General features: G+C 48.3%; 1 protein-coding gene and 2 non-coding genes across 4 annotated transcripts; all 3 read left to right on the top strand.

Annotated features, from left to right (window-relative positions):
- The first annotated feature begins 922 nt into the window (after nt 1–922).
- Nucleotides 923–15384, top strand: RPS3 (ribosomal protein S3). 2 transcript variants are annotated; one of them, XR_011026029.1, is made up of 8 exons: nt 923–1029; nt 3331–3461; nt 5101–5194; nt 9482–9576; nt 9702–9889; nt 11465–11669; nt 15153–15218; nt 15309–15384. XR_011026029.1 is itself a non-coding variant. In XM_068266591.1 (7 exons), exons 1-6 carry the CDS (start codon nt 1000–1002, stop codon nt 11665–11667), a joined length of 741 nt encoding a protein of 246 aa, XP_068122692.1. In that variant the 5' UTR covers nt 923–999; the 3' UTR covers nt 11668–11669; nt 15309–15384. The 2 variants fall into 2 exon arrangements, 1 of the variants encoding a protein (XP_068122692.1); XM_068266591.1 differs by lacking the exon at nt 15153–15218.
- LOC137555096 (small nucleolar RNA SNORD15) lies at nt 11239–11386 on the top strand. The gene has a single exon (XR_011027795.1). It is a non-coding gene; the product is annotated as a small nucleolar RNA SNORD15 (small nucleolar RNA).
- On the top strand, nt 11714–11858 carry LOC137555097 (small nucleolar RNA SNORD15). The gene has a single exon (XR_011027796.1). It is a non-coding gene; the product is annotated as a small nucleolar RNA SNORD15 (small nucleolar RNA).
- Nucleotides 15385–25935: the final 10551 nt, after the last annotated feature.

Genomic DNA, 25935 nt, shown 5'->3' with positions numbered 1-25935 from the left:
ATTTGCATGGGATGGTGCACACCAGCGGTTTGAGGTTTTTTCCAAACCGCAAACGTGGCTCTTGCAGCACTTTTGCAGTTTGCAGAAGCATTCCTGCCTCAATGTAAAGTATAGGAAAAGCTCAAACCGCTCTGAAAAACACTAGATCAGAGCGGTTTTCCAGGCGTTTTTGTTACAGAAGCTGTTCAGTAACAGCTTTGCTGTAACAATATTTGTAATCTGCTACACAAAAACACTACAGAAAACGCTAGGCATGTTTAGAAAACGTCTTAGGGCCCGTTCTCACCTGAGCGGGAATCGCACGATTCCCGCTCATGGCAAACCGCTAGCGTTTTCTAAAAACCGCTATACATTGTAGCAAGTGGCAGTGTTCTCACTGCCGCGTTTGCGGTTAGCGATAACCGCAAATGCGCTACATGCATCGGTTTGGCGGCGATTTGCGATCGTGATTAACGTGCAAAGCAAAGCACGCTAATCGCGATCGCTCCAAAACCGCCGCAGTGTCCAGTGATTTTTCCGCGTTAATCGCGGGAAAATCACTCCCGCAAAACGCTGGAGGTAATCGCCTGCGTTTTGCGATTATAAGTGTAAACGGGCCCTAAACATGCATAGAATCGCTCTGAAATCTGCTCCAAAAACCTCTAGCGTTTTGAGGATCTGCTAGCAGTTTTGGTGTGCACTGTGCACTTTAACAAGTGTCTGAATACAATTTGCATATAGCTTGGCTTGGAACTAGTTATCAGCCAAACAGATGCAAAAGCCATACCATGTATAGGAAAGTATCCATTATCCAACCTGTGGCTGCAAACAGGAATTATTTGCATTTGGCAGCTCTGATGACTATTATCTCTTGTCAATCTCAGCCAATCTGCATCTTCCCGCCACACTACATCTCCCATGAATCCCCGCGAGCGCTTCTCCGCTTCCTTTGAGCGCTGACCCTATATAGCCATTTCCGCCGGAAGTGCTCTCTCTTTCCTGTCAGCGGCGCGGAGGAAGATGGCGGTGCAGATCTCCAAGAAGAGGAAGGTGAGCGGCTGAGGTGTGTCGGTAGCGGGTAATATGGGCGGAGGGAGGTAGCGGGGACTGGGGAGTGTGCGGGGGAGAGCCGGGCAGAGGGTCAGGCGGGAGGCCCGGGGAGGATGGAGGCGGATTGGCTGCGGGCTGTCATGGCGGCCTGAGAGGTGATGGAGCTGCAGCGCTGGCTGGTGTGGCTGCTGAGCTCCCCTGTGCGGGGTGCCTATGCTGATCTCCTGTAATACATGGTACAGGGCTGGCTGCCTATCTCCCCTGTGCTGGGCTGCCTGTGTTGATCTCCAGTAATACACGGTACAGGGCTGGCTGCTGAGCTCACACCTAACTCTGGTGCCCCCCCCCAGTCTCTGCAGCTCATATGCTGTCCCAAACCTGCCCCTTGTCACCCCAGCTCTGCCCCCCTCCAAGTCATAGCATCTCAGATGTTGTGTCCTCAGCCTGATTCTTGTCCCTCTACCTCTGGTGCCTCCCAAGCCTTTGCAGCTCAGAAGTCCTGTATACCCAGCCTCCGTCTTGTATCCTACCAGCCACCTCTGGTGCCCTCTAGGCTCTTCAGCTCAGGTACTCTGTCCTCAGCCTTATCCCAAACAGCTGCAAACACCACCACCAGTCTTTCTCCAGCTCAAATGCTGTCCCCAGCCTGCTTGTTGTACGCACACCTTTGGTGCCCCCCAAGTCTCTTTGCAGCTTAGGTGCTCTGTAATACCAGCCTCATTGCTCACCTCTGGTACCTCCCCCCCAGTCTCTCTGCATCTTAGATGGCTGCTCTGTATCCATAGCCTGCTTCTTACACACACACTTCTGGTGCCCCCATGTTTCCGCTGCTCAAATGTGTTCCCAGCCTCACCCCCCCCCTCACCTCTGATGCCCCCCAAAGCCTCTCTGCAGCTCAAGTCCACTGTGTTCCCAGCCTCCTCCCCTACTTCTGCTATCCTACGTAGCTCAGGTGGTCTGACCCCAGCCTGCTTCTTACCCCTATCTCTCTGAAGCTCACAAGCTGTGTCCCCAGCATGCTTCATGTCCCCCGCCCCCCCCCCCCCCCCTATTTCTTTGAAGCTCACAAGCTTCCCCATTCCCCAACCTCTGGTACCCATCAGGTCTCTGCAGCTCAGGTGCTCTGTGTTCCTAGCCTGATTCTTGAACTTCCCAAGTTTCTCTATCTCAGATGCTGTGTCCCTAGACTGCCTCTTGTCTCTCTGCAGCTCAGGTGCTCTGTGTCCCCAGCCTTATCACCCGACCTCTGTTAGTCTACTGCAGCTCATATGCTGGCCCCCTTTGTCTCTATAAAATACAGAACCAGGGGGGCCAGTATGGAATATAGATGGTACCCTCCATATCACTCTCATTGCAGGTGCAATGGCAAACAGTGCTGTCATCAATTTCTGCTGCTACGCATGCACAGTACAGTTCTTATTTGGAGCCTGAACAATATCAAAATTATTAATGCAGCGGGGGAAGTTGATGTTGAAAGTGTCGGAGAGTGTGAAGGTGGATTTAGGCGCAAGAAACATCATTTTGCGTGTTGGGTGAGTGGGCACAACAGTCTTCGAGTCTTTTCGCCAGGGGGGGGGGCTTGGGGCTGTATGCGTGTTATTCTCAGCAGAGGCGGACGTTGACCGCCTTTGCCATTTCAACTTGTGTGTATGTAGCTTAAAGAGACTCTAATAGAAAGAAAATGGGCCTCTGAGGGGTACTTGCCTTGGGAGGGGGTAAGCCTCTGGATCCAATCCAGGCTTCCCCCGTCGCCCTCCGTCCCACTGTGGACTCACTGGGTCCCTCTGAAAGCCACAGCTGACAATTTGTCAGGCTGTGGCGCAGTAGCGGCTGCAATTTATCTTCCCCCTGACTCCAGCGCAGGTGCATTAGCGGCTCGGGATCAGGCGGAATTAGCCGATCCCAGTCTGGTCCGCTCCTGCGCAGTAGAGCAGACCCAACAGGGATCGGCTATTTCTGCCTGAGCCGTGGTGGTGCCGGGGAAGGTAAATATTTACATGGCCGGCGTTCGTAGGGGCCCAGCGAGACCACCGTGGGGCGGATGACGATGGGGGAAGCCTTGATAGGATCCAGAGGTTTCCCCCCTCCCGTGGTAAGTACCCCCCACAGCCACTTTTTTCTTTAAAGGTGATTTTGAGGAAATCCTGTTTTAAGTGTTTCTGATTACATGATTATTCTTATAGAATAAATCACTAGTGTCATAGTTGTCCTGGGCTTGAGCTGGTCCAGTAGTAACTGATGTATTTATCGCTTGGTCCATGGCATTTTGAAGATTACTTTAACACTTGTCTATTCTAACAGTTTGTCGCTGATGGCATCTTCAAAGCTGAACTGAACGAGTTCCTGACCCGTGAGCTGGCTGAAGATGGCTACTCCGGTGTGGAGGTTCGAGTTACCCCAACCAGGACTGAGATCATAATCCTCGCTACCAGGTGTGTTGCCCGTGCTGGAGGCTTAGCATTTTGTTTGTCACATGGGGTCATGTGTCTGAGAAAAATCAGGCTGATGGTTTTAAAAGGAACCTGAAGCAAGAGGTTTATGGAGACTGACATATTTTCTACTTTTAAACAATACCAGTTGTCAAATGGCTACACACACACTTAGCGGTTAGCTGGTAACATGGTTTTTGCCTGAATGCCTCATGTACAGTTTGAGATTAGGCTAGGTTGCAATGATATTGGAGTGGCTGCCACTCTCTGAGTGATTCCAGTGTATAGAACCTTCTGGAGTTCTGTTAAGGGTCCCATACAGTGAGCTGATTTTCGGCCGATCGCAAATCAAATGACCAATCGATCGGTTTGCAGCCGATTTCAATCGATCTGACATGCTGGAAAATCTAAGTCGATCTGTTTTTAAATTTCTTATCATTTTGCTTTGGACCTAATGGAAATCTGATGGCAAAAAAATGCCATCAGATCGATTTTTCAATAGAAATCTGTTCCTAGTAAAAAATGTTCCTAAACACGCGGCTGAACAGGGGTCCCTTCACCCCCAAACACCCCCCCCCCCCTGCAAAATCTACGACCAACTTGGTCGTAGATTTTGCTGCTCTTGAGGCAGGGCTAACGGCTGCAGCCCTGCCTCTCAGCGCCGTCTATCAGCGGCGCATCGCCGCCTCTCCCCCGCCCCTCTCAGCGAAGCAAGACTGAGAGGGGCAGGGAGAGGCGGAGATGCGCGCTGACAGACGCGCATGGAGGCAGGGCTGCGGCCATTAGCCCTGCCTCAATGCGGAAGAGATCCCCGCAAAGAACGGAGGGGATTTGGGAGGTAAGGGACCCCCGTTTTAGCCCCTGCTGAATATAAGCGGCTTCAGTGTCTCCAAGTCTCTTTATTCACCTGTTTAATGAATATATGCTTTGCTAAATATTGTACAGTAAGTGCATTTTTTTCTGCACATGTGAAAAATGTAATTCAGAAATGTTACCTGTTAAGAGAAGATAACTTCACTACATAATACTGGTATTTTTATAGCGCTTTTCTCCTGTCAGACTCAAAGCACTTGCGAGGCAGCCACTAGAGCGCACTCAGTAGGCAGTAGCAGTGTTAGGGTGCTTTGCCCAAGAAACTCCTTACTGAAAAAGGTGCTGGCTTACTGAAATAGGAAGAGCTGAGATTTTAACCCTGGTCTCCTGTGTCAGAGGCAGAGCCCTTATCCAGTACACTATCCGATTGTATTCTAATTTGTTTATTCTGAGGCATGCGACCTCCCACTTTCCACTATAGCCAGACACTGAATACTGCAGGGTCTTAAAAAAAAGCAGGTTTACTATAGCAGACGTTCTGTTATATCTAGAGTTATTATTTATGAGGCGTCGCTGTATATGGAGTGTATAATGCAGTGTAATGGTGCTTGGCAGGGACCTGGATGTTTAGTTTACTATATCCGTTTACCATAATACTGCATCTTTGAATCTCATGGTGCTTGATGTGTTGAATTGACATTGTTAGAGAATACCTGATTACTGGAAGTCCTGTCCAGCTTTAAATGCTATATTGGGCAGCACAATTCCCCTGCAGCTTATGATAGCATTGATGCTCTTTGCCGAGTACTAATGTCTTCTCTCCCTGCAGGACCCAGAATGTCCTGGGCGAGAAGGGGCGCCGGATCCGTGAGCTGACTGCCGTCGTCCAGAAGAGGTTTGGTTTCCCAGAGGGCAGTGTGGAGGTGAGTTCTGCACAGGTTCTACCACTTCTGGTGTCCCTTTACTACATAACTTCTGTGATGATTCGATGACGAGTCCAACCTCACTGCTAGCTGTACCAGCGGTATGGAGGGGCAGCGTTCTGCTGCTCGCCATCGCTGCTGGGACATGTGACCCGGGGAGGCGTGACGACTGATTCGAGGCATTTGTCTGAGAAGTAATCATAGAATATGCTAAACCTTTCTGCCAGATTACTGGGGTACCGTAAGCCAAGCTGCTGGTATAGACTACAATAGTTTTACCTTCAGTGAGATCGTTAATGTAACGCTCACCTAAATTCTCGCTTAGCTGAATCTTCACGTGAGCAAAGAACGTTCTAATTGTGACTAAAGAGTATCGCATGCTGGGCGGAGTTCCTGTTACTTGAGCCAGCATGTATCCCAAATCCACTTTGGCTCACTTAGGCCTCTTTTCCACAAGCAGTTGATGGGCAATGAAATGCCACTCAAACGCTCACTGCTGCCTGGCAACTTCTTGCTGAACACAGTTCAACTGCTCATGGAAAAGTGGCCTTATTGTCCTCTGGATGCAGCTGGGGAACTGGACTGTCAGGTTTTACCAAGTAGCACCTGAACTAGGCAGACTAAATGCCCACCTAATTTCCCAATAAACTTTCAAATTCTGAAGTGTTCTGAGTGCTTTGGATAAGAACCTCAATCCTGAAGTGTGGGGCAATGATTAACTCACCCTTGTCTCTGCTTCTGGCCGTTCCGTCGCATTGCATTACTCCGATACTTTTTCCTTTCTGCTGGATTGCTATGTGGAGTGCATCGGTAAAAGGGAGCAACTAGGGTGCCAGAGTCCGCCTATGTAAATATTCGGGTTCTGATCCAAAGCATCCGGAGTGCCATTATGAATTTGATCACTTATCCCTATTTCTCCATTATTTGCATTCTGGCCCTGTGTTCTTTACTGGAGGATGCAGACTTATGAGTGTCCAGGATTATTTGGCCATATATCTGCTCGGGAAGCTCCTCAGACACTAGCAGTCCTAAGCTTGTGTTGATTGGCGCACGGACGGCTGCAAGTAAACATCTGCAATGATTTTTTTTATTATTATTATTTGAAGTTACAAAAGTTGCAGCAGTTAGGTCACTTAACTTGTCGCACCTTATCACTGGCAGCTTTAGTTACATGCATTGGTCTGGTTGCAGCTACTTGTAGCACTGGCGGTTGCCCGTGTGACCTGGCCCTAAAAAGCTCTGTTTACAATCAACACAGAAGAATGTATAATTATATAGTCCTGGACAGTCACTGGGTCTGACCTAGAAATAGATGAACATAAGCCCCCCACCCATGATAGCTTAGAGAACTCATGACGATCCTAAAGCAGTCAAAATTAGATGTTAAAGTGAATGGGAACCCATATTTAAAAAAAAAAAAAAAAATTCAGATACTCACCTAAGGAGAGGGAGGCTCTGGGCCCCATAGAGCTTTCCCTCTCCTCTCCCGTTCCCCGCTGTTGCGCAGGCTCCCCTGTAGCAGTATGCGACCATTTCGGTCAAATACCGCTGTCTCCTGGCTGAAGGGAGGCTTTGGGAATGCTTTGGGAGCCCGAATGCTCCCGAAGACGGGCCGCTCTACACTGCGCACGCTCGCGCCCTCTATGACGCGTGCGCAGTATGGAGCCGCCTGTCTTCGGGGGGGCTCTGCTCTCGAAGACTTCCGAAATCCCCCTTGGCGTGGGATGAGAACGGAGAAGCCAGCGCAGCAGCGGGAGAGGAGAGGGATGGCTCATTAGGACCGAGCCTTCCCTCTCCTTAGGTGAGTATCTGACTTTTTTTTTTATTTAAATATCTATTCCCATTAGCTTTAAGTCTCCTTCAGACCACTGCCACTACCTGGGACCAGTGTCCGCTCCGTCATTTGTCAGCAGACTGTTGAATTGTACAGCGCTGCGATCTACGGCAGATCTGTACTGGGGACAGCCATGTCACTCTGCAGTCGCCTGGGGAGGCTCAGGAGCAATCAGCTCTCATAGGCTGATGCGCTATATCACCAATAAAATTATAGTTCTGTTCCACCCCTAAATGCTGCAGTATACAGTTTCCAGACAAACGAGAGAAAGTGGGGTTTTAGCTGAACAGTGTCTCTATTCTTCAATCAAAACAAATCTTCAGAGTTGCGGACAAGACGTATGGATGCAATCTCAAGGTTCCAATTCACATAGAAAATGCCTGACACAGGTTTCGTGGCCTAAAAGCCGCTTCCTCAGAGGCACACCAGATACAAACATCTGTTAAAAAAACAAACAATATAGACCAAAAAGGTCAGATACATGCCATTGTAGAACTATGCGCATGTCAGAGAATAACGGCCAATGTGTAATAAAGAAATGATTGATCTCGCCAATTGTAGTTCAATCAGCAGAGGTATAACCGTTAATCTGCAAAAACGCAAGTATGCTATAAGCCCCAATATTTCAATATAAGAAAAAAGGACACCATCCCTAAATATTATACAACCAAACAGCGAAGTGAAAAGTCCACAAGGGACACCATAGCCCCATCAACAGGGTGTGAGACAGCACCAGAAAAATACCATCACAGCATAAGTAATAGACAGCAGTGCCAATATCCTGCATCAAACCTGTAACATGCTAATAAGAATTATATATAGCATGCACTGGAGATAATTAATGCCCAGTTGTATATACCATACACTAAGTGCATAAGTATCAGCAAAGTTCAGGGTCCATAGGACCTAATATAGAGCATAATTTACCCATACACTGTATGGAATGCACAGGGAGTATGTACACACTGTTCAGATAACCCCCATTTTCTCTTCTCATGGGCTGATGCCTGTGACAGCCGATCGCGGTCATTGGCCTACTACCCCTCACAAGTGCTCTAAACCCACAGCTGAACTCTGCTCCCCTACCTTTAGTGTCCTTACCTCTCCCTCTAGATTGTAAGCCTTTGGGCAGGGTCCTCCTCCTTTTGTGTCCTACCTGATCATGCACCTCCATTACTGTACACCCATGCTATGCATCTGAGTGACTTGCCTAATCTCCATGCTCCATCCAGTGACTGACTAAGCATTACCTGGTACTCTTACTGTGCTGCGTAATCTGGTCTTTCTTGTATCTCTGTATTGTCATATTGCTGTATGTCACCCCTAAATATTGTCTGTAACCTAAACTAATGTACAGCGCTGCGTAATATGTTGGTGCTTTATGAATACAATAAATAAAATTAGTTGAGGGAGGGAGAGAAAGTAAAAAAAATGCACACTTAATAAAAAAAATATTAAACATACATGGCAGCAGTGATCAGTGCCCACCAACAGAAAGCTCTGATGGTGGGCAAAAAAACGGGGGGGGGGGGGGGGGGGGGGAGGAATCACTTGTGTGCTGAGTTGTATGGCCCTGCAGCGATCCCTTAAAGCTGCAGTGGACAGAATTGTAAAAAAATAGCCTGGTCACTAGGGGGTGTAAGCCTACGGTCGTCAAGTGGTTAAGACCTTGTTCTGACGTGGGAATGCATCGAATCAGTTTGGATTGTAATGCTAAAGCTGCCTGCTGAATTAAAACAGGTATTTTAAATCTCTTCAGACTCTTTAAAGGATACATGCAAGCTGAAAGAAAAATCAAAATCTACTTACCTGGAGCTTCCTCCAGCCCCTGGCAGCTGTCCTGTGCCCTCCCCGCAGCTCTGCTCAGTGCCAGTGTCCTCTGCTGAGGAAGCAGACCTCGCCTGGTCGGCTTCTTGTGCGCACCACGGCACGGGTCACGTGGTCCCACCGACGTCATCTGGTTAGTACTGCACAGGTGCAGTACATACCTGATGGCGTCAGCTAGACCACGTGACCCGTGCCGTGGTGCGCACAAGAAGCCGACCAGGCGAGGTCTGCTTCCTCAGCAGTGGACACTGGCACTGAGCAGAGCTGCGGGAAAGGCACAGGACGGCTGCCAGGGGCTGGAGGAAGCTCCAGGTAAGTGGATTTTGATTTTTCTTTCAGCTTGCATGTATCCTTTAAGGAAGAATAAAAGAACTGTGAATTTGTGCTGCAGATATTTCTTTATTTTTGATAACTGCAAGGTTATGCATCTATAGAACAAGTATACATCCTCTGTAGATTCATTATAGGCATACAAAAACCGTGGAGTGGATATTGCTTCAGTCATAGATCAGTAGTTTTCATGGCCTGGTGGGGAGGTTTTGCTGCTGTGTCCCCTTTGATTTTCGTTCTGCATGAAGGATTTGTGCTGCTGCCCTTCACACAAAGCTTCTATTCTTGTTTTCCAGCTGTATGCAGAGAAAGTGGCCACAAGAGGTCTGTGTGCCATTGCTCAGGCTGAGTCCCTGCGCTACAAGCTGCTAGGAGGGCTGGCCGTGAGGAGGTAAGGATGCCCATCTGCCTGTTCTGTGTCGCTGTACATCAGTGTTATTGCGGCCTCTTATCACGGCACTGAGTGACAAATCTTTGGTGTACCTAACCTGGAAGTCTTGTCCTTGTCCCCGTCAGGGCCTGCTATGGTGTCCTGCGCTTCATCATGGAGAGCGGAGCCAAGGGCTGCGAGGTGGTCGTGTCCGGCAAGCTGCGAGGTCAGAGAGCCAAGTCCATGAAGTTTGTGGACGGCCTGATGATCCACAGTGGAGACCCCGTCAACTATTACGTGGACACCGCAGTGCGCCACGTCCTCCTCAGGCAAGGTGAGACCCCCTCCCCCTAACATGTGAATGATTGAGATTTTTCTACACTTAAAATTTGGATGGCAGGTCCATGTGCAATTCTTACTTTGATACTGGTCAATGGGAATGCAGGAAAATACAGTTTTTACATGGGAATTTGCAGGATTTTTCTTTTCTGTTTAGTGAGATATTTTTTTTTTTCTTTTATGTAAATTAACTTCAATGGTATACATAAAAATTTTTCATACAGAAATGCACACGAGTTCTTACATAGAAGACAAAAGTCGATAACACAAGTCGAAAAACCCCGAATAACATTTTAAATAAAAAAAAAATTACAATAAAGTTACCTAAGGGTCTGAACTCTTTTTTTTTTTTTTTTTTTTTTTTTTTTTTTAATATGCAAGTCAAGCGAGTATATTCCTATACTTTTGTTAAATTATAAGCTTGTAAATAGTGACGGATGCAAATTGAAAAAAATGCACCTTTATTTGCAAATAAAATATTGGCGCCATACATTGTGATAGGGACATCATTTAAATGGTTTAATAACTGGGACAAATGGGCAAATAAAATACGTGTGTTTTAATTATGGTAGCATGTATTTTTTTAAAGCTTTAATGGCTGAAAACTGAGAAATGATTTTTTTCTTAATATTCCTGTTAAAATGCATTTGGAAAAATAATTCTTAGCAAAATGTACCACCCAAAGAAAGCCTAATTGGTGGCAGAAAAAACAAGATATAGATCAATTCATTGTGAGAAGTAGTGATAGTTATTGGCGAATGAATGGGAGGTGAATGTTGCTCGGATGCATAAGGTGAAACTACACTGTAGGCTGAAGTGGTTAAAGGGCACCTAAACTAAACTTTTTTTTTTTTTCCTTTCTTTCTTTCTCCCTTGAGGCTTCTACCAGCACCTTGCGCCATCGCAGAGCAATCCTCTGGTCCCTCGCATCAGCTCAGTTTCGTTTTTGTGGACTGGGCCAGTTCATGGCACCTGGGCTTGAGTCCACGATCGTGTCGACGAAGGCTTCCTGCGCAGTGGCCATCCACTTGGCTGTGTCGCTGAAAACAAAACTGAGCCGCTGTGGGGGACCGGAAGAACGTTCTGCAACAGCGCAGGCAGAGGGCAGCTGCAAGGTGTTGGTAGAAGCCCCTTGTAAGTTGCACTCATATAATTATTTATTTTTAAGTTCAGTTTAGGTACCTGATGTAGTACTGTTAAATACTGCACTAGCACATTTGATTTACAACTTGTGTTCCTGAGAGATGTTTATGGCAGCCTAGTTTGTCTGCGATTCTTTAGCAGGTTGTGGGGTGTCTGAGAGATGTTTTACAGCCACATGGTTTGTGCTGCTGTTCTTGTGCCCTTCAGTGATGATACGATGACGAGTCAGACTTGGATGTCTCCGGGGGAGATTCCTGCACGGGGCCACGTTCTGTGTCTCTGTGCCCGGTGTCTCCTGCAGGCAGCCGTCCGATCTCCTGATTGACATAGAGGCATTTGTCTGAGAAGGGCAGTAGGGATGCAGGTCGGAGGGTTTATACATGGAGTATACTCTGAGATTGTAATGCTAGAATGGTTACCCCTGCAGGTGTGCTGGGCATCAAGGTAAAGATCATGCTTCCATGGGACCCCAGCGGCAAGATCGGCCCCAAGAAGCCCCTCCCTGACCACGTCAGCATTGTGGAGCCCAAAGAAGAGATCCTGCCAACAACTCCCATCTCTGAGCAGAAAGGCACCAAGCCAGAGCAGGCGCAGCCCCCCACCATGCCCCAGCCTGTCCCCACCGCATAATGGTGAGTACCTGGAGAGACCCGACCACTGGGGGGAGACTGAGAGCCTTCTGTGATGATCCGATGACGAGTCTGAATAGGCACATCTGGTCCAGCGGTCAGTGTGCTCGGCACGTTCTGTACTGTGTGCGTTGCACCACTGAGGCCAGACTGCCCATCGCTTGATGTCCTTGAGGCATTTGTCTGAGAAGGCTGAGAATACAATGTGCTTATATTTAGCATAAGGGGCCTGTTACAGATGGTGTTAATCTTATGAAAAATGCTCATCTTTGACAATTCTTCCAAAGTTGCTTTGAACAATTTTTTGTGTAGATTGCTAGGGATTGTTAGTTACATGCTAGTAATGTGTTTATATAGCACTGTCATCCTTTGCAGAACTTTACAGAGTACATAGTCATGTCACTGACTGTCCTCAGAGGAGCTCACAATCTAATCCCTGCCATAGTCATAGTCTTATGTTCTGCCATATTATTATTATGTATTTATATAGCACTGACATCTCCTGCAGCACATTACAGAGTACATAGTCATGTCACTGACTGTCCTCAGAGGAGCTCACACTCTAATCCTACCATAGTCATGTATTTTGCAGTCTAGGGCAAAGCCAATTAAATTATCGGTGTATGTTTTTGGAATGTTTGGAGGAAACCCACGCAGATGTGAAGAGAACATACAAACTCTGTGCAGGTAGTGCCATGGCTGGGATTTGACCCGGGACACAGCACTGCAAAGGCTATATTGCTATCCACTATGCCACCATGGACTAGTCAAAAGCTGTAACTTCTGTACTGCTTTTCCAGATTGCATATATTTGCATAAAAAAAAAAAAAGCATCAACTTTAACGGCCTGAGCACACTAATGCAGGTGTCTGCTTTTCAGCTTCTGTAACATTGATGTGTTGCTGAAAGGCGGACACAACTGCGTTAGTGGGTTCAGGCCCAAAATTATTAGCATTTGTCTGTCCCTGTGTTCAAATGTAGGTCCTAGATTCTATTCCTGGCTAGATGTTATGCATGGAATGGTTTGTGTTCTTCCCATGTTGTGTGGGTTTCCTTCAAACACTAGCTTCCTCCCAGCATCTCAAAAACATTCTATTTGTAGGTTAACTTGTCTCCTCATTCCCCCCTTCATATTAGCCCCCGGCTCTGGTAGTGATATTAGACTGGTTGTGCAAAGGAAATTGGAGAGCTTCTTTGAGGGACGGTTAGTGACTAATAAACTGCTTAGCATACAATAACATTTCTATAGCGCTTTTCTCCCATAGGACTCAAAGCGCTTAGGCTCTCTGATTCTGCTCTGTAGTTCACTGCTGAAGATGCTGGTGCTGCATAAATGCATATTGGCAATGTCCATTGACCTTTTTCATCGCCGTGATGGGCGTCTCGCAATGATGTACCCACCAGCAAACACGCCTTGCAGCACTAGTTTTAGGTTCAATATTCTGCATTGTTAGTAAGCTCTCCTGATATTTGGGTGGGGTTTCCTCCAGGCAAGGTTTCTTATTTCAAAATTCAACATTTTTCTTTGGTTCAGTCTTAAAGAGGACCTGGACTTCTGCGCAGGACAGAGGGAAAACATAGAGAAATGCACCCTGTATGTATTTAGAGAGTTTAGCCTGTCTAATTCCCCCTCATCTGTGACTTAAGTGCAACTGTAATTTGATCTCTCAGCTGTCAGCTGGCTTCCTTGGCAGAGCAGCTAGTTTGTAGACAAAAGATCGATGTTAACCTTACGGTGTCTTCCATGAAAACAGGAAGTAGACATTGTAGGATTTGTATCGGCTGTTACAAAGAAATATTTTTGTTAGCGGTTATGTTGCTTATTTTTTTTAGAGAGGAAGTCTCTCAGGTCCAAAGTTTTTTTTTTTTTTTTTTTTTTTTTCCACTCAATTTTTACGATTGGAAGGCAGTGATTCATTGATTTTCGCCACATACTGCAGTTCTGTGCAACTTGATCATACTGATGGCGGCATCTGATGAAAAAATTGTACTGTTACTGGGCACCTTGTACAATCTTACCACTTCTAATATGAGGTGTTCTACACTCACCTAAAGGATTATTAGGAACACCATACTATAATACGGTGTTTGACCCCCTTTCGCCTTCAGAACTGCCTTGATTCAACGTGGCATTGATTCAACAAGGTGCTGAAAGCATTCTTTAGAAATGTTGGCCCATATTGATAGGATGGCATCTTGCAGTTGATGGAGATTTGTGGGATGCACATCCAGGGCATGAAGCTCCCGTTCCATCACATCCCAAAGATGCTCTATTGGGTTGAGATCTGGTGACTGGGGGCCATTTTAGTACAGTGAAGTCATTGTCATGTTCAAGAAACCAGTTTGAAATGATTCGAGCTTTGTGACATGGTGCATTATCCTGCTGGAAGTAGCCATCAGAGGATGGGTACATGGTGGTCATGAAGGGATGGACATGGTCAGAAACAATGCTCAGGTAGCCCGTGGCATTTAAACGATGCCCAATTGGCACTTAGGGGCCTAAAGTGTGCCAAGAAAAGCAACTGCCATGTAATTGGTTGATTAGATAATTGCATTGAGAAATTGAACAAGTGTTCCTAAACTTTTAGGTGAGTGTGTAATGTATCTGTTAAAAATATATACTTAGATTAGCCTTCTACAGCGTTGATTTGGTAAGATTGTACAATTTGTATGATTAGTAAGTACATTTAAAGAGAACCCGAGGTGTGTTTAAAGAATGTTATCTGCATACAGAGGCCGGATCTGCCTATACAGCCCAGCCTCTGTTGCTATCCCAAACCCCACTAAGGTCCCCCTGCACTCTGCAATCCCTCATAAATCACAGCCATGCTGTGAGGCTGTGTTTACATCTGTAGTGTCAGTCTCAGCTGCTCCCCCGCCTCCTGCATAGCTCCAGTCCCTGCCCCCGTCCCTTCCCTCCAATCAGCAGGGAGGGAAGGGATGCAGGCGGGGACTGGAGTTCTGCAGGAGGCGGGGAGAGCAGCAGACTGACACTATAGAGATAAACACAGCCAGCTCTGACAAGCTGTTTGTCAGCAGCGTGGCTGTGATTTATGAGGGATTGCAGAGTGCAGGGGGACCTTAGGGGGGTTTGGGATAGCAACAGAGAATGGGCTGTATAGGCAGATCCAGCCTCTGTATGCAGATAATAATCTTCAAACCCACCTCGGGTTCTCTTTAAGGTTGTGACAGGTAACATATTGAGGTACTGCAGATGTATGAATAATCTGAGCTGTGCAGTAGTGATACTTCTAGTCCTGCCATTGTAACATACCCATGGCAGAGATTCACATTTATAGTGCCCTTTTAAAGGACAACTGACCTGAGGGATATGCAGGCTGCCGTGTTTCATTTTAAACAATGCACATTGCCTGGCAGTCCTGTTGCTCCTCTGCCTCTAATTCTTTTAGCTGTAGACCTTGAACAAGCATGCAGATCAGGTGCTCTGACTGAAGTTTGACTGCATTTGCTGCATGCTTGTTTCAGGTATGACTCGCGCTACTGATGCAGAAAGGAGACCGGGGAAAATGGCAGCTTCAATATATCTCTCAGGTCAGTTGTCTCAGTTCTGTCATGATAATGAGAACATTTTCTATCATCCGTCATTCTAATTGGTATAATCGGTTTTCTTCTCTTCCTCAGCACTTCTTGAAGACCAGGATGTGAGGTTTTGGATACCAGCTCAAATCTTGTAAAATAAAAAACACCATAAAAACCATCCTGTCTTTTTCCTGTGTTCATGTCAAGCACTTGTTGTACATTGAAGCTTGTCTCACTAAGATGAGGACATTGGGCGTTGTGAAGAACAGTATAGAAGCGGATTCCATATGCTCAGAATCTGATGAAGGAATTCGCTCTGGAAAACGAATCCTTGAAGAAACGATTAGAGCAAATGAGCAGTTTCACTAAGGCCTGGTTCACATTTGCGGTTTTGCCAAAAAGGATCCGGTGAGCGGATCCGGTCTCCGCTTCACCAGATCTGGATGGCTCAGTCCGTGGCTCGTTCACATGATCTGATCAATGATTGATCAGATCCATTTTCACTCAGCAAATACATACCTTATCTTCATAGGCAGCTGGCGGTAGAAGCTTCCGCGTCATGTGACTACACAGCGTGTTACGTGACTAGTCACATGACGCGGAAGAAGATGGAAGCCTCTACTGCCGGCTGCCTATGAAGATTAGGTATGTATAAACACTCCCTCACACACCCGCCTGGCTGCTGCACCCACCCGTTACTAGATTCGCGTCGGCACATACACCGTGGAACGGTCAGTTTCCCATTGCCCCAATGCTGCAGTATTTTTGTCAGGATCCGTTCCGCGATGCAGAACAGTCCGGGAAATTGGGGCCTGCGACATTTTTCAGATCCGGGGATTGGAACGTATCCGTATCAACGGATGCATGTGAATGAATCCATAGGTCAGGGGTCTGCAACCTTTAAGACATAAAGAGCCACTTGGACCCGTTTCCAAAAAGAGAAAAAAAACTTGGAGCCGCAAAACCATTATAAAACAAATCTAACACTGCATATATTTTCTTACCTTAGTGCTATATACAGGATCAGATATGACCCCAATATGCACAAATTGTTAGCAGATATGACCCCAACATGCACAAATCCTTAGCAGATATGACCCCAATATGCACAAATTGTTAGCAGATGTGACCCCAATATGCACAATCCTTCAGCAGATCTGACCCCAATATGCACAATCCTTCAGCAGATCTGACCCCAATATGCACAATCCTTCAGCAGATCTGACCCCAATATGCACAATCCTTCAGCAGATCTGACCCCAATATGCACAATCTTTCAGCAGATCTGACCCCAATATGCACAATCCTTCAGCAGATCTGACCCCAATATGCACAATCCTTCAGCAGATCTGACCCCAATATGCACAATCCTTCAGCAGATCTGACCCCAATATGCACAATCCTTCAGCAGATCTGACCCCAATATGCACAATCCTTCAGCAGATCTGACCCCAATATGCACAATCCTTCAGCAGATCTGACCCCAATATGCACAATCCTTCAGCAGATCTGACCCCAATATGCACAATCCTTCAGCAGATCTGACCCCAATATGCACAATCCTTCAGCAGATCTGACCCCAATATGCACAATCCTTCAGCAGATCTGACCCCAATATGCACAATCTTTCAGCAGATCTGACCCCAATATGCACAATCCTTCAGCAGATCTGACCCCAATATGCACAATCCTTCAGCAGATCTGACCCCAATATGCACAATCCTTCAGCAGATCTGACCCCAATATGCACAATCCTTCAGCAGATCTGACCCCAATATGCACAATCCTTCAGCAGATCTGACCCCAATATGCACAATCCTTCAGCAGATCTGACCCCAATATGCACAATCCTTCAGCAGATCTGACCCCAATATGCACAATCCTTCAGCAGATCTGACCCCAATATGCACAATCCTTCAGCAGATCTGACCCCAATATGCACAATCTTTCAGCAGATATGAAAAGAAAAACCCATTTACTCACCTAGTCAGAAGACCTCCTGTCACGATTTCCTCCCACGATCCTCTTCCTTCCCGACGTCACGTCCTGCCTGCATTACACTGCAGGGCTACGGGAAAATGGCCGCCCGAAGCCCTGCACTGCACCGGTCCGGCGGCCTCTCTGATAGGCTGCCGGCCAGCGGCAGCACACGTCACGTGCGCCGCAGCCACTGACACACACCACCGGAGCCGCGGCCTAGGAGCCGGGGCAAAGGTGAAAGCCGCATGCGGCTCTGGAGCCGCGGGTTGCAGACCCCTGCCATAGGTTAACATTGGTTCCTTTCACATCCATTCCGTTTTTACAGTATACGGTCCAGGAAAAAAAGGCTGATGTGAAAAAGGCCATGAGATGCTACATGTGTGCGAACATGCTTACAACTCTAATGTAAAGGGAACTCAAAGTGGAATAAAAGTGGCCAGTTGCTTACCTGGGGCTTCTTCCAACCCCCTGCACTCCTGTACCCTTGCTGTCATTCCGCGCTCCTCTGTTTAGCTGCAGCACCCTTCTGAGAGACCTTAGGCCATACTCCTGTTTGCACTACTGTGGAGTGGCCTGTTCTGTGCTTGTGCTGTTACACGCAAACTGCACGACTGAGAAAGCAGTGTGTGTGGAGTAGCCTGCAACTTTCAGAGGTGCATAGGATCGTGGAATGATAGGGAGGGCACAGAGAGAGACTGCAGGAGGCTGGAAAAAGCCTAGACAAGTTGGCTACCCACTTATATTGCACTTTAAGTTTCCTTTAACTACTTTAGCTTTTAGGACCGTAGCTCTTACGTTCAAAAATGCATGCTGGACGTAGGAGCTGCACCCATGAAAAAAACTGAGCCGCACGGGTTCGCAGGGCCGTATAGCTTCTATGGGGAAGACCCATTGTTCTGTACCACAGGGGTCCCCAACCCGGGGGGGGGGGGGGGTGTTGGGTGCGGCAGCATGACTAGTTGCCCCAGTATAGGGAGTTTAGTTGCCCCAGTATGGCTAGTATAGTAGTATAGTTACCCCAGTATAGTGCCCAGCATGGCTAGTATAGTGCCCCAGCATGGCTAGTAAAGTGCCCAGTATAGGGAGGTGGTGCCCCCGCGGCCGCCGCTTCTCTTACCTTATGAGCGGGCGGCCGCTTCCGGATTCCCCCAGGCGCCGCTCTCCTTCAGTATCTCCGATACAGCAGCAGCACGTCTTGCGGAGGAGGGAAGGAGGCGGGGCAGCGGCTTCCTGTAGCGGCGATATGCTACGCCGCTACCATGGCAACCGCTGCCCTGCCTCCTTCCCTCCTCTGCAAGACGCGCTGCTGTTATCGGAGATACTGAAGGAGAGCGGCGCCGGGGGGAATCCGTAAGTGGCCGCCCACTCATAAGGCAACAGGAACGGCGGCTGTGGGGGAGAGGGGGGAGATGACAGACCCGCCGCGGCCCAGCTGGAAACTGCCAACGGGCCGGCAGTGGGCTGTGGCCCGGTGGTTGGGGACCCCTGCAGTGTACCACATCCCCCTCTTCACTTCCTGTAAGCTTGCAGGAAGCCAAAAAAAGACTGAGGCCATCTTGTGGCCAAATAGTAAAACTACATCTACCTAATTTTTTTTTTTTTTTAATGGACACCTTTTTACATTTAAAATTAATGGTTTATCTCACACACCCAAAAATACAAATAAGTTTTTAATTAAAACTAAAAAAAAACATAGTTGCCTAAGGGTCTGAACTTTTTAATATGCATGTCAAGGGGGTATATTACAATTTATTTTTTAAATTATAAGCTGGTGAATACTGATGGACACAAAACTGAAAAAATGCACCTTTATTTCCAAATAAAATATTGGCGCCATACATCGTGATACGGACATAATTTAAATGGTGTAATAACTGAAACAAATTGGCAAATAAAATGCGTGGGTTTTAATTACGGTAGTGTGTATTTTAAATCTATAATGGCCAAAAACTGACACATTTTTCCATTTTTTTTCTTAATATTCCTGTTAAAATGCATTTAGAATAAAATAGTTTTGTGCCATCAGCAATAACTGCCACACAGTCACGGATTAGCTGCCCCCATATACCAGCAACAGCCACTGATTAGCAGCTGCCACTGTGCCAGTAACAGCCACTGATTAGCAGCTGCCACTATGCCAGCAGCATTACCAGCCACTGCTTACCAGCTGCCACTATGCCAGCAGCAGTAACAGCCACTGATTAGCAGACACCACTATTCTAGCAGCAGTAACAGCCACTGATTAGCAGCCACCACTGTGCCAGCAGCAGTAACAGCCACTGAATAGCAGCAACCACTATGCCAGCAGCAGTAACAGCCACTGATTAGCAGCCACCACTGTGCCAGCAGCAGTAGCAGCCACTGATTAGCAGATGCCACTATGCCAGCAGCAGTTCAGCCACTGATTAGCAGCTGCTACTGTGCCAGTAGCAGCCACTGATTAGCAGCAGCCACTGTGCCAGCAGCAGTAACAGCCACTGATTAGCAGATGCCACTATGCCAGCAGCAGTTCAGCCACTGATTAGCAGCCGCTACTGTGCCAGCAGCAGTATCAGCCACTGATTAGCAGACACCACTATTCTAGCAGCAGTAACAGCCACTGATTAGCAGCCACCACTGTGCCAGCAGCAGTAACAGCCACTGAATAGCAGCAACCACTATGCCAGCAGCAGTAACAGCCACTGATTAGCAGCCACCACTGTGCCAGCAGCAGTAGCAGCCACTGATTAGCAGCAGCCACTGTGCCAGCAGCAGTAACAGCCACTGATTAGCAGATGCCACTATGCCAGCAGCAGTTCAGCCACTGATTAGCAGCCGCTACTGTGCCAGCAGCAGTAACAGCCACTGATTAGCAGACGCCACTATTCTAGCAGCAGTAACAGCCACTGATTAGCAGCCACCACTGTGCCAGCAGCAGTAACAGCCACTGAATAGCAGCAACCACTATGCCAGCAGCAGTAACAGCCACTGATTAGCAGCCACCACTGTGCCAGCAGCAGTAGCAGCCACTGATTAGCAGATGCCACTATGCCAGCAGCAGTATCAGCCACTGATTAGCAGATGCCACTGTGCCAGCAGCAGTAGCAGCCACTGATTAGCAGCAGCCACTGTGCCAGCAGCAGTATCAGCCACTGATTAGCAGATGCCACTGTGCCAGCAGCAGTAACAGTCACTGATTAGCAGATGCCACTATGCCAGCAGCAGTTCAGCCACTGATTAGCAGATGCCACTGTGCCAGCAGCAGTATCAGCCACTGATTAGCAGATGCCACTGTGCCAGCAGCAGTAGCAGCCACTGATCAGCAGCAGCCACTGTGCCAGCAGCAGTAACAGCCACTGATTAGCAGATGCCACTGTGCCAGCAGCAGTAACAGTCACTGATTAGCAGATGCCACTGTGGCAGCAACAGTAACTGATTAGCAGCTGCCACTGTGCCAGCAGCAGTAACAGCCACTGATTAGCAGATGTCACTGTGGCAGCAGCAGTAACAGCCACTGATTAGCAGATGCCACTGTGGCAGCAGCAGTAACAGCCACTGATTAGCAGCTGCCACTGTGCCAGCAGCAGTAACAGTCACTGATTAGCAGATGCCACTGTGGCAGCAGCAGTAACAGTCACTGATTAGCAGATGCCACTGTGGCAGCAGCAGTAACAGTCACTGATTAGCAGCTGCCACTGTGCCAGCAGCAGTAACAGCCACTGATTAGCAGATGCCACTGTGCCAGCAGCAGTAACAGTCACTGATTAGCAGCTGCCACTGTGCCAGCAGCAGTAACAGTCACTGATTAGCAGATGCCACTGTGGCAGCAGCAGTAACAGCCACTGATTAGCAGATGCCACTGTGCCAGCAGCAGTAACAGTCACTGATTAGCAGATGCCACTGTGCCAGCAGCAGTAACAGCCACTGATTAGCAGATGCCACTGTGCCAGCAGCAGTAACAGCCACTGATTAGCAGATGCCACTGTGGCAGCAGCAGTAACAGCCACTGATCAGCAGATGCCACTGTGGCAGCAGCAGTAACAGCCACTGATTAGCAGATGCCACTGTGGCAGCAGCAGTAACAGCCACTGATTAGCAGATGCCACTGTGCCAGTAACAGTCACTGATTAGCAGATGCCACTGTGGCAGCAGCAGTAACAGCCACTGATTAGCAGATGCTACTGTGGCAGCAGCAGTAACAGTAACTGATTAGCAGCTGCCACTGTGCCAGCAGCAGTAACAGCCACTGATTAGCAGATGCCACTGTGCAAGCAGCAGTAACAGCCACTGATTAGCAGCCACCACTGTGCCAGCAGCAGTAGCAGCCACTGATTAGCAGCAGCCACTGTTCCAGCAGCAGTAACAGCCACTGAATAGCAGATGCCACTGTGCCAGCAGCAGTGCAGCCACTGATTAGCAGCCGCCACTGTGCCAGCAGCAGTATCAGCCACTGATTAGCAGATGCCACTATGCCAGCAGCAGTAGCAGCCACTGATTAGCAGCAGCCACTGTGCCAGCAGCAGTAACAGCCACTAATTAGCAGATACCACTATGCCAGCAGCAGTATCAGCCACTGATTAGCAGCAGCCACTGTGCCAGCAGCAGTAACAGCCACTGATTAGCAGATACCACTATGCCAGCAGCAGTATCAACCACTGATTAGCAGCCGCCACTGTGCCAGCAGCAGTAACAGCCACTGATTAGCAGCCACCACTATGCCAGCAGCAGTAACAGCCACTGATTAGCAGCCACCACTGTGCCAGCAGCAGTAACAGTCACTGATTAGCAGCAGCCACTGTGCCAGCAGCAGTAACAGCCACTGATTAGCAGATGCCACTATGCCAGCAGCAGTATCAACCACTGATTAGCAGCCGCCACTGTGCAAGCAGCAGTAACAGCCACTGATTAGCAGCCACCACTATGCCAGCAGCAGTAACAGCCACTTATTAGCAGCCACCACTGTGCCAGCAGCAGTAACAGTCACTGATTAGCAGATGCCACTGTGCCAGCAGCAGTAACAGTCACTGATTAGCAGATGCCACTGTGCCAGCAGCAGTAACAGGCACTGATAAGCAGATGCCACTGTGGCAGCAGCAGTAACAGCCACTGATTAGCAGATGCCACTGTGCCAGCAGCAGTAACAGTCACTGATTAGCAGATGCCACTGTGGCAGCAGCAGTAACAGCCACTGATTATCAGATGCCACTGTGCCAGCAGCAGTAACAGTCACTGATTAGCAGATGCCACTGTGGCAGCAGCAGTAACAGCCACTGATTAGCAGATGCCACTGTGCCAGCAGCAGTAACAGTCACTGATTAGCAGATGCCACTGTGCCAGCAGCAGTAACAGTCACTGATTAGCAGATGCCACTGTGGCAGCAGCAGTAACAGCCACTGATTAGCAGATGCCACTGTGCCAGCAGCAGTAACAGTCACTGATTAGCAGATGCCACTGTGGCAGCAGCAGTAACAGCCACTGATTAGCAGATGCCACTGTGGCAGCAGCAGTAACAGCCACTGATTAGCAGATGCCACTGTGGCAGCAGCAGTAACAGCCACTGATTAGCCGCTGCCACTGTGCCAGCAGCAGTAACAGTCACTGATTACCAGATGCCACTGTGGCAGCAGCAGTAACAGTCACTGATTAGCAGCTGCCACTGTGCTAGCAGCAGTAACAGCCACTGATTAGCAGATGCCACTGTGCCAGCAGCAGTAATAGTCACTGATTAGCAGATGCCACTGTGGCAGCAGCAGTAACATTCACTGATTAGCAGATGCCACTGTGCCAGCAGCAGTAACAGCCACTGATTAGCAGATGCCACTGTGCCAGCAGCAGTAACATTCACTGATTAGCAGATGCCACTGTGCCAGCAGCAGTAACATTCACTGATTAGCAGATGCCACTGTGGCAGCAGCAGTAACAGCCACTGATTAGCAGATGCCACTGTGCCAGCAGCAGTAACAGTCACTGATTAGCAGATGCCACTGTGGCAGCAGCAGTAACAGCCACTGATTAGCAGATGCCACTGTGCCAGCAGCAGTAACAGTCACTGATTAGCAGATGCCACTGTGGCAGCAGCAGTAACAGCCACTGATTAGCAGATGCCACTGTGCCAGCAGCAGTAACAGTCACTGATTAGCAGATGCCACTGTGGCAGCAGCAGTAACAGCCACTGATTAGCAGATGCCACTGTGCCAGTAACAGTCACTGATTAGCAGATGCCACTGTGGCAACAGCAGTAACAGCCACTGATTAGCAGATGCCACTGTGCCAGCAGCAGTAACAGCCACTGATTAGCAGATGCCACTGTGCCAGCAGCAGCAACAGTCACTGATTAGCAGATGCCACTGTGGCAGCAGCAGTAACAGCCACTGATTAGCAGATGCCACTGTGCCAGTAACAGTCACTGATTAGCAGATGCCACTGTGGCAACAGCAGTAACAGCCACTGATTAGCAGATGCCACTGTGCCAGCAGCAGTAACAGCCACTGATTAGCAGATGCCACTGTGCCAGCAGCAGCAACAGTCACTGATTAGCAGATGCCACTGTGGCAGCAGCAGTAACAGCCACTGATTAGCAGATGCCACTGTGCCAGTAACAGTCACTGATTAGCAGATGCCACTGTGGCAGCAGCAGTAACAGTAACTGATTAGCAGCTGCCACTGTGCCAGCAGCAGTAACAGCCACTGATTAGCAGATGCCACTGTGCCAGCAGCAGTAACAGCCACTGATTAGCAGCCACCACTGTGCCAGCAGCAGTAGCAGCCACTGATTAGCAGCAGCCACTGTTCCAGCAGCAGTAACAGCCACTGAATAGCCGATGCCACTGTGCCAGCAGCAGTGCAGCCACTGATTAGCAGCCGCCACTGTGCCAGCAGCAGTATCAGCCACTGATTAGCAGATGCCACTGTGCCAGCAGCAGTAGCAGCCACTGATTAGCAGTAACAGCCACTGATTAGCAGCCACCACTATGCCAGCAGCAGTAACAGCCACTGATTAGCAGCCACCACTGTGCCAGCAGCAGTAGCAGCCACTGATTAGCAGCAGCCACTGTGCCAGCAGCAGTAACAGCCACTGATTAGCAGATGCCACTGTGCCAGCAGCAGTGCAGCCACTGATTAGCAGCCGCCACTGTGCCAGCAGCAGTATCAGCCACTGATTAGCAGATGCCACTATGCCAGCAGCAGTAGCAGCCACTGATTAGCAGCAGCCACTGTGCCAGCAGCAGTAACAGCCACTGATTAGCAGATACCACTATGCCAGCAGCAGTATCAACCACTGATTAGCAGCCGCCACTGTGCAAGCAGCAGTAACAGCCACTGATTAGCAGCCACCACTATGCCAGCAGCAGTAACAGCCACTTATTAGCAGCCACCACTGTGCCAGCAGCAGTAACAGCCACTGATTAGCAGATGCCACTGTGCCAGCAGCAGTAACAGCCACTGATTAGCAGATGCCACTGTGGCAGCAGCAGTAACAGTCACTGATTAGCAGCTGCCACTGTGGCAGCAGCAGTAACAGCCACTGATTAGCAGATGCCACTGTGGCAGCAGCAGTAACAGTCACTGATTAGCAGATGCCACTGTGGCAGCAGCAGTAACAGTCACTGATTAGCAGATGCCACTGTGGCAGCAGCAGTAACAGCCACTGATTAGCAGATGCCACTGTGGCAGCAGCAGTAACAGTCACTGATTAGCAGATGCCACTGTGGCAGCAGCAGTAACAGTCACTGATTAGCAGATGCCACTGTGGCAGCAGCAGTAACAGCCACTGATTAGCAGATGCCACTGTGCCAGCAGCAGTAACAGTCACTGATTAGCAGCTGCCACTGTGCCACCAGCAGTAACAGCCACTGATTAGCAGCTGCCACTGTGCTAACTGCAAACAGTATGGGTTATTTCTCGTGGAACTTTTTAATTGACAAAATGTCACAGGCATAGTGTACCAAACGGCAAAATGTTTTGATTTTCTTCGATCCCCTAGCTTGGCCCCCTAGCACTCTAAAAGGCAACCTTAACTGAGAGGGATATGGATGTTTCCTTTTAAACAATACCAGTTGCTTGGCAGTCCTGCTGATCTCTTTGGCTGCAGTAGTGGCTGAATCACACACCTGAAACAAGCATGCAGCTAATCCAGTCTGACCTCAGTCAGAGCACCTGATCTGCATGCTTGTTCAGGTGCTGTGGCTAAAAGTATTATGCTGTGTACACACTGAGATTTTCTGGCCGTTTTACTGTCAGATTGATTATTTCCAACATGTCAGATTTGCTTTCTGATGTGGGATGTGGGATTCAGCCACCACTGCAGCCAAATAGATCAGCAGGGCTGCCAGGCAACTGGTATTCTTTAAAAGGAATCATCCATATCCCTCTCAGTTTAGGTTCCCTTTAACCACTTCACCACTCAGGGGTTTTAACCCCTTTAGGACCAGGGCAATTTTCACCTGTCAGCGCTCCTCCCATTCTTTCACCATTAACTTAAACATAACGAAATAATCTGTATCTTGTTTTTTTTTTCGCCACCAATTAGGCTTTCTTTGGGTGGTACATCATGCTAAGAATTATTTTATTCTAAACGCATGTTAATTGGAAGAAAAAAAATTGAAAAACATTTCTCAGTTTTCAGCCATTATAGTGTTAAAATAAAACGTTCTGCTGTGGATAAAAGCCGCACATTTTATTTGCCCGGTTATTGCAACGTTTAAAAAACGTCCCTAGTACAATGTATGGCTCCAATATATATAAAATATAAAATAAGGGCTGGAACCCA

Source organism: Hyperolius riggenbachi, chromosome 2 (assembly GCF_040937935.1).
Source record: "Hyperolius riggenbachi isolate aHypRig1 chromosome 2, aHypRig1.pri, whole genome shotgun sequence".
NCBI lineage: Eukaryota > Metazoa > Chordata > Amphibia > Anura > Hyperoliidae > Hyperolius > Hyperolius riggenbachi.
The sequence above is the reverse complement of the archived record's forward strand: the minus strand, read 5'-3'. Positions and strand labels throughout refer to the sequence as shown.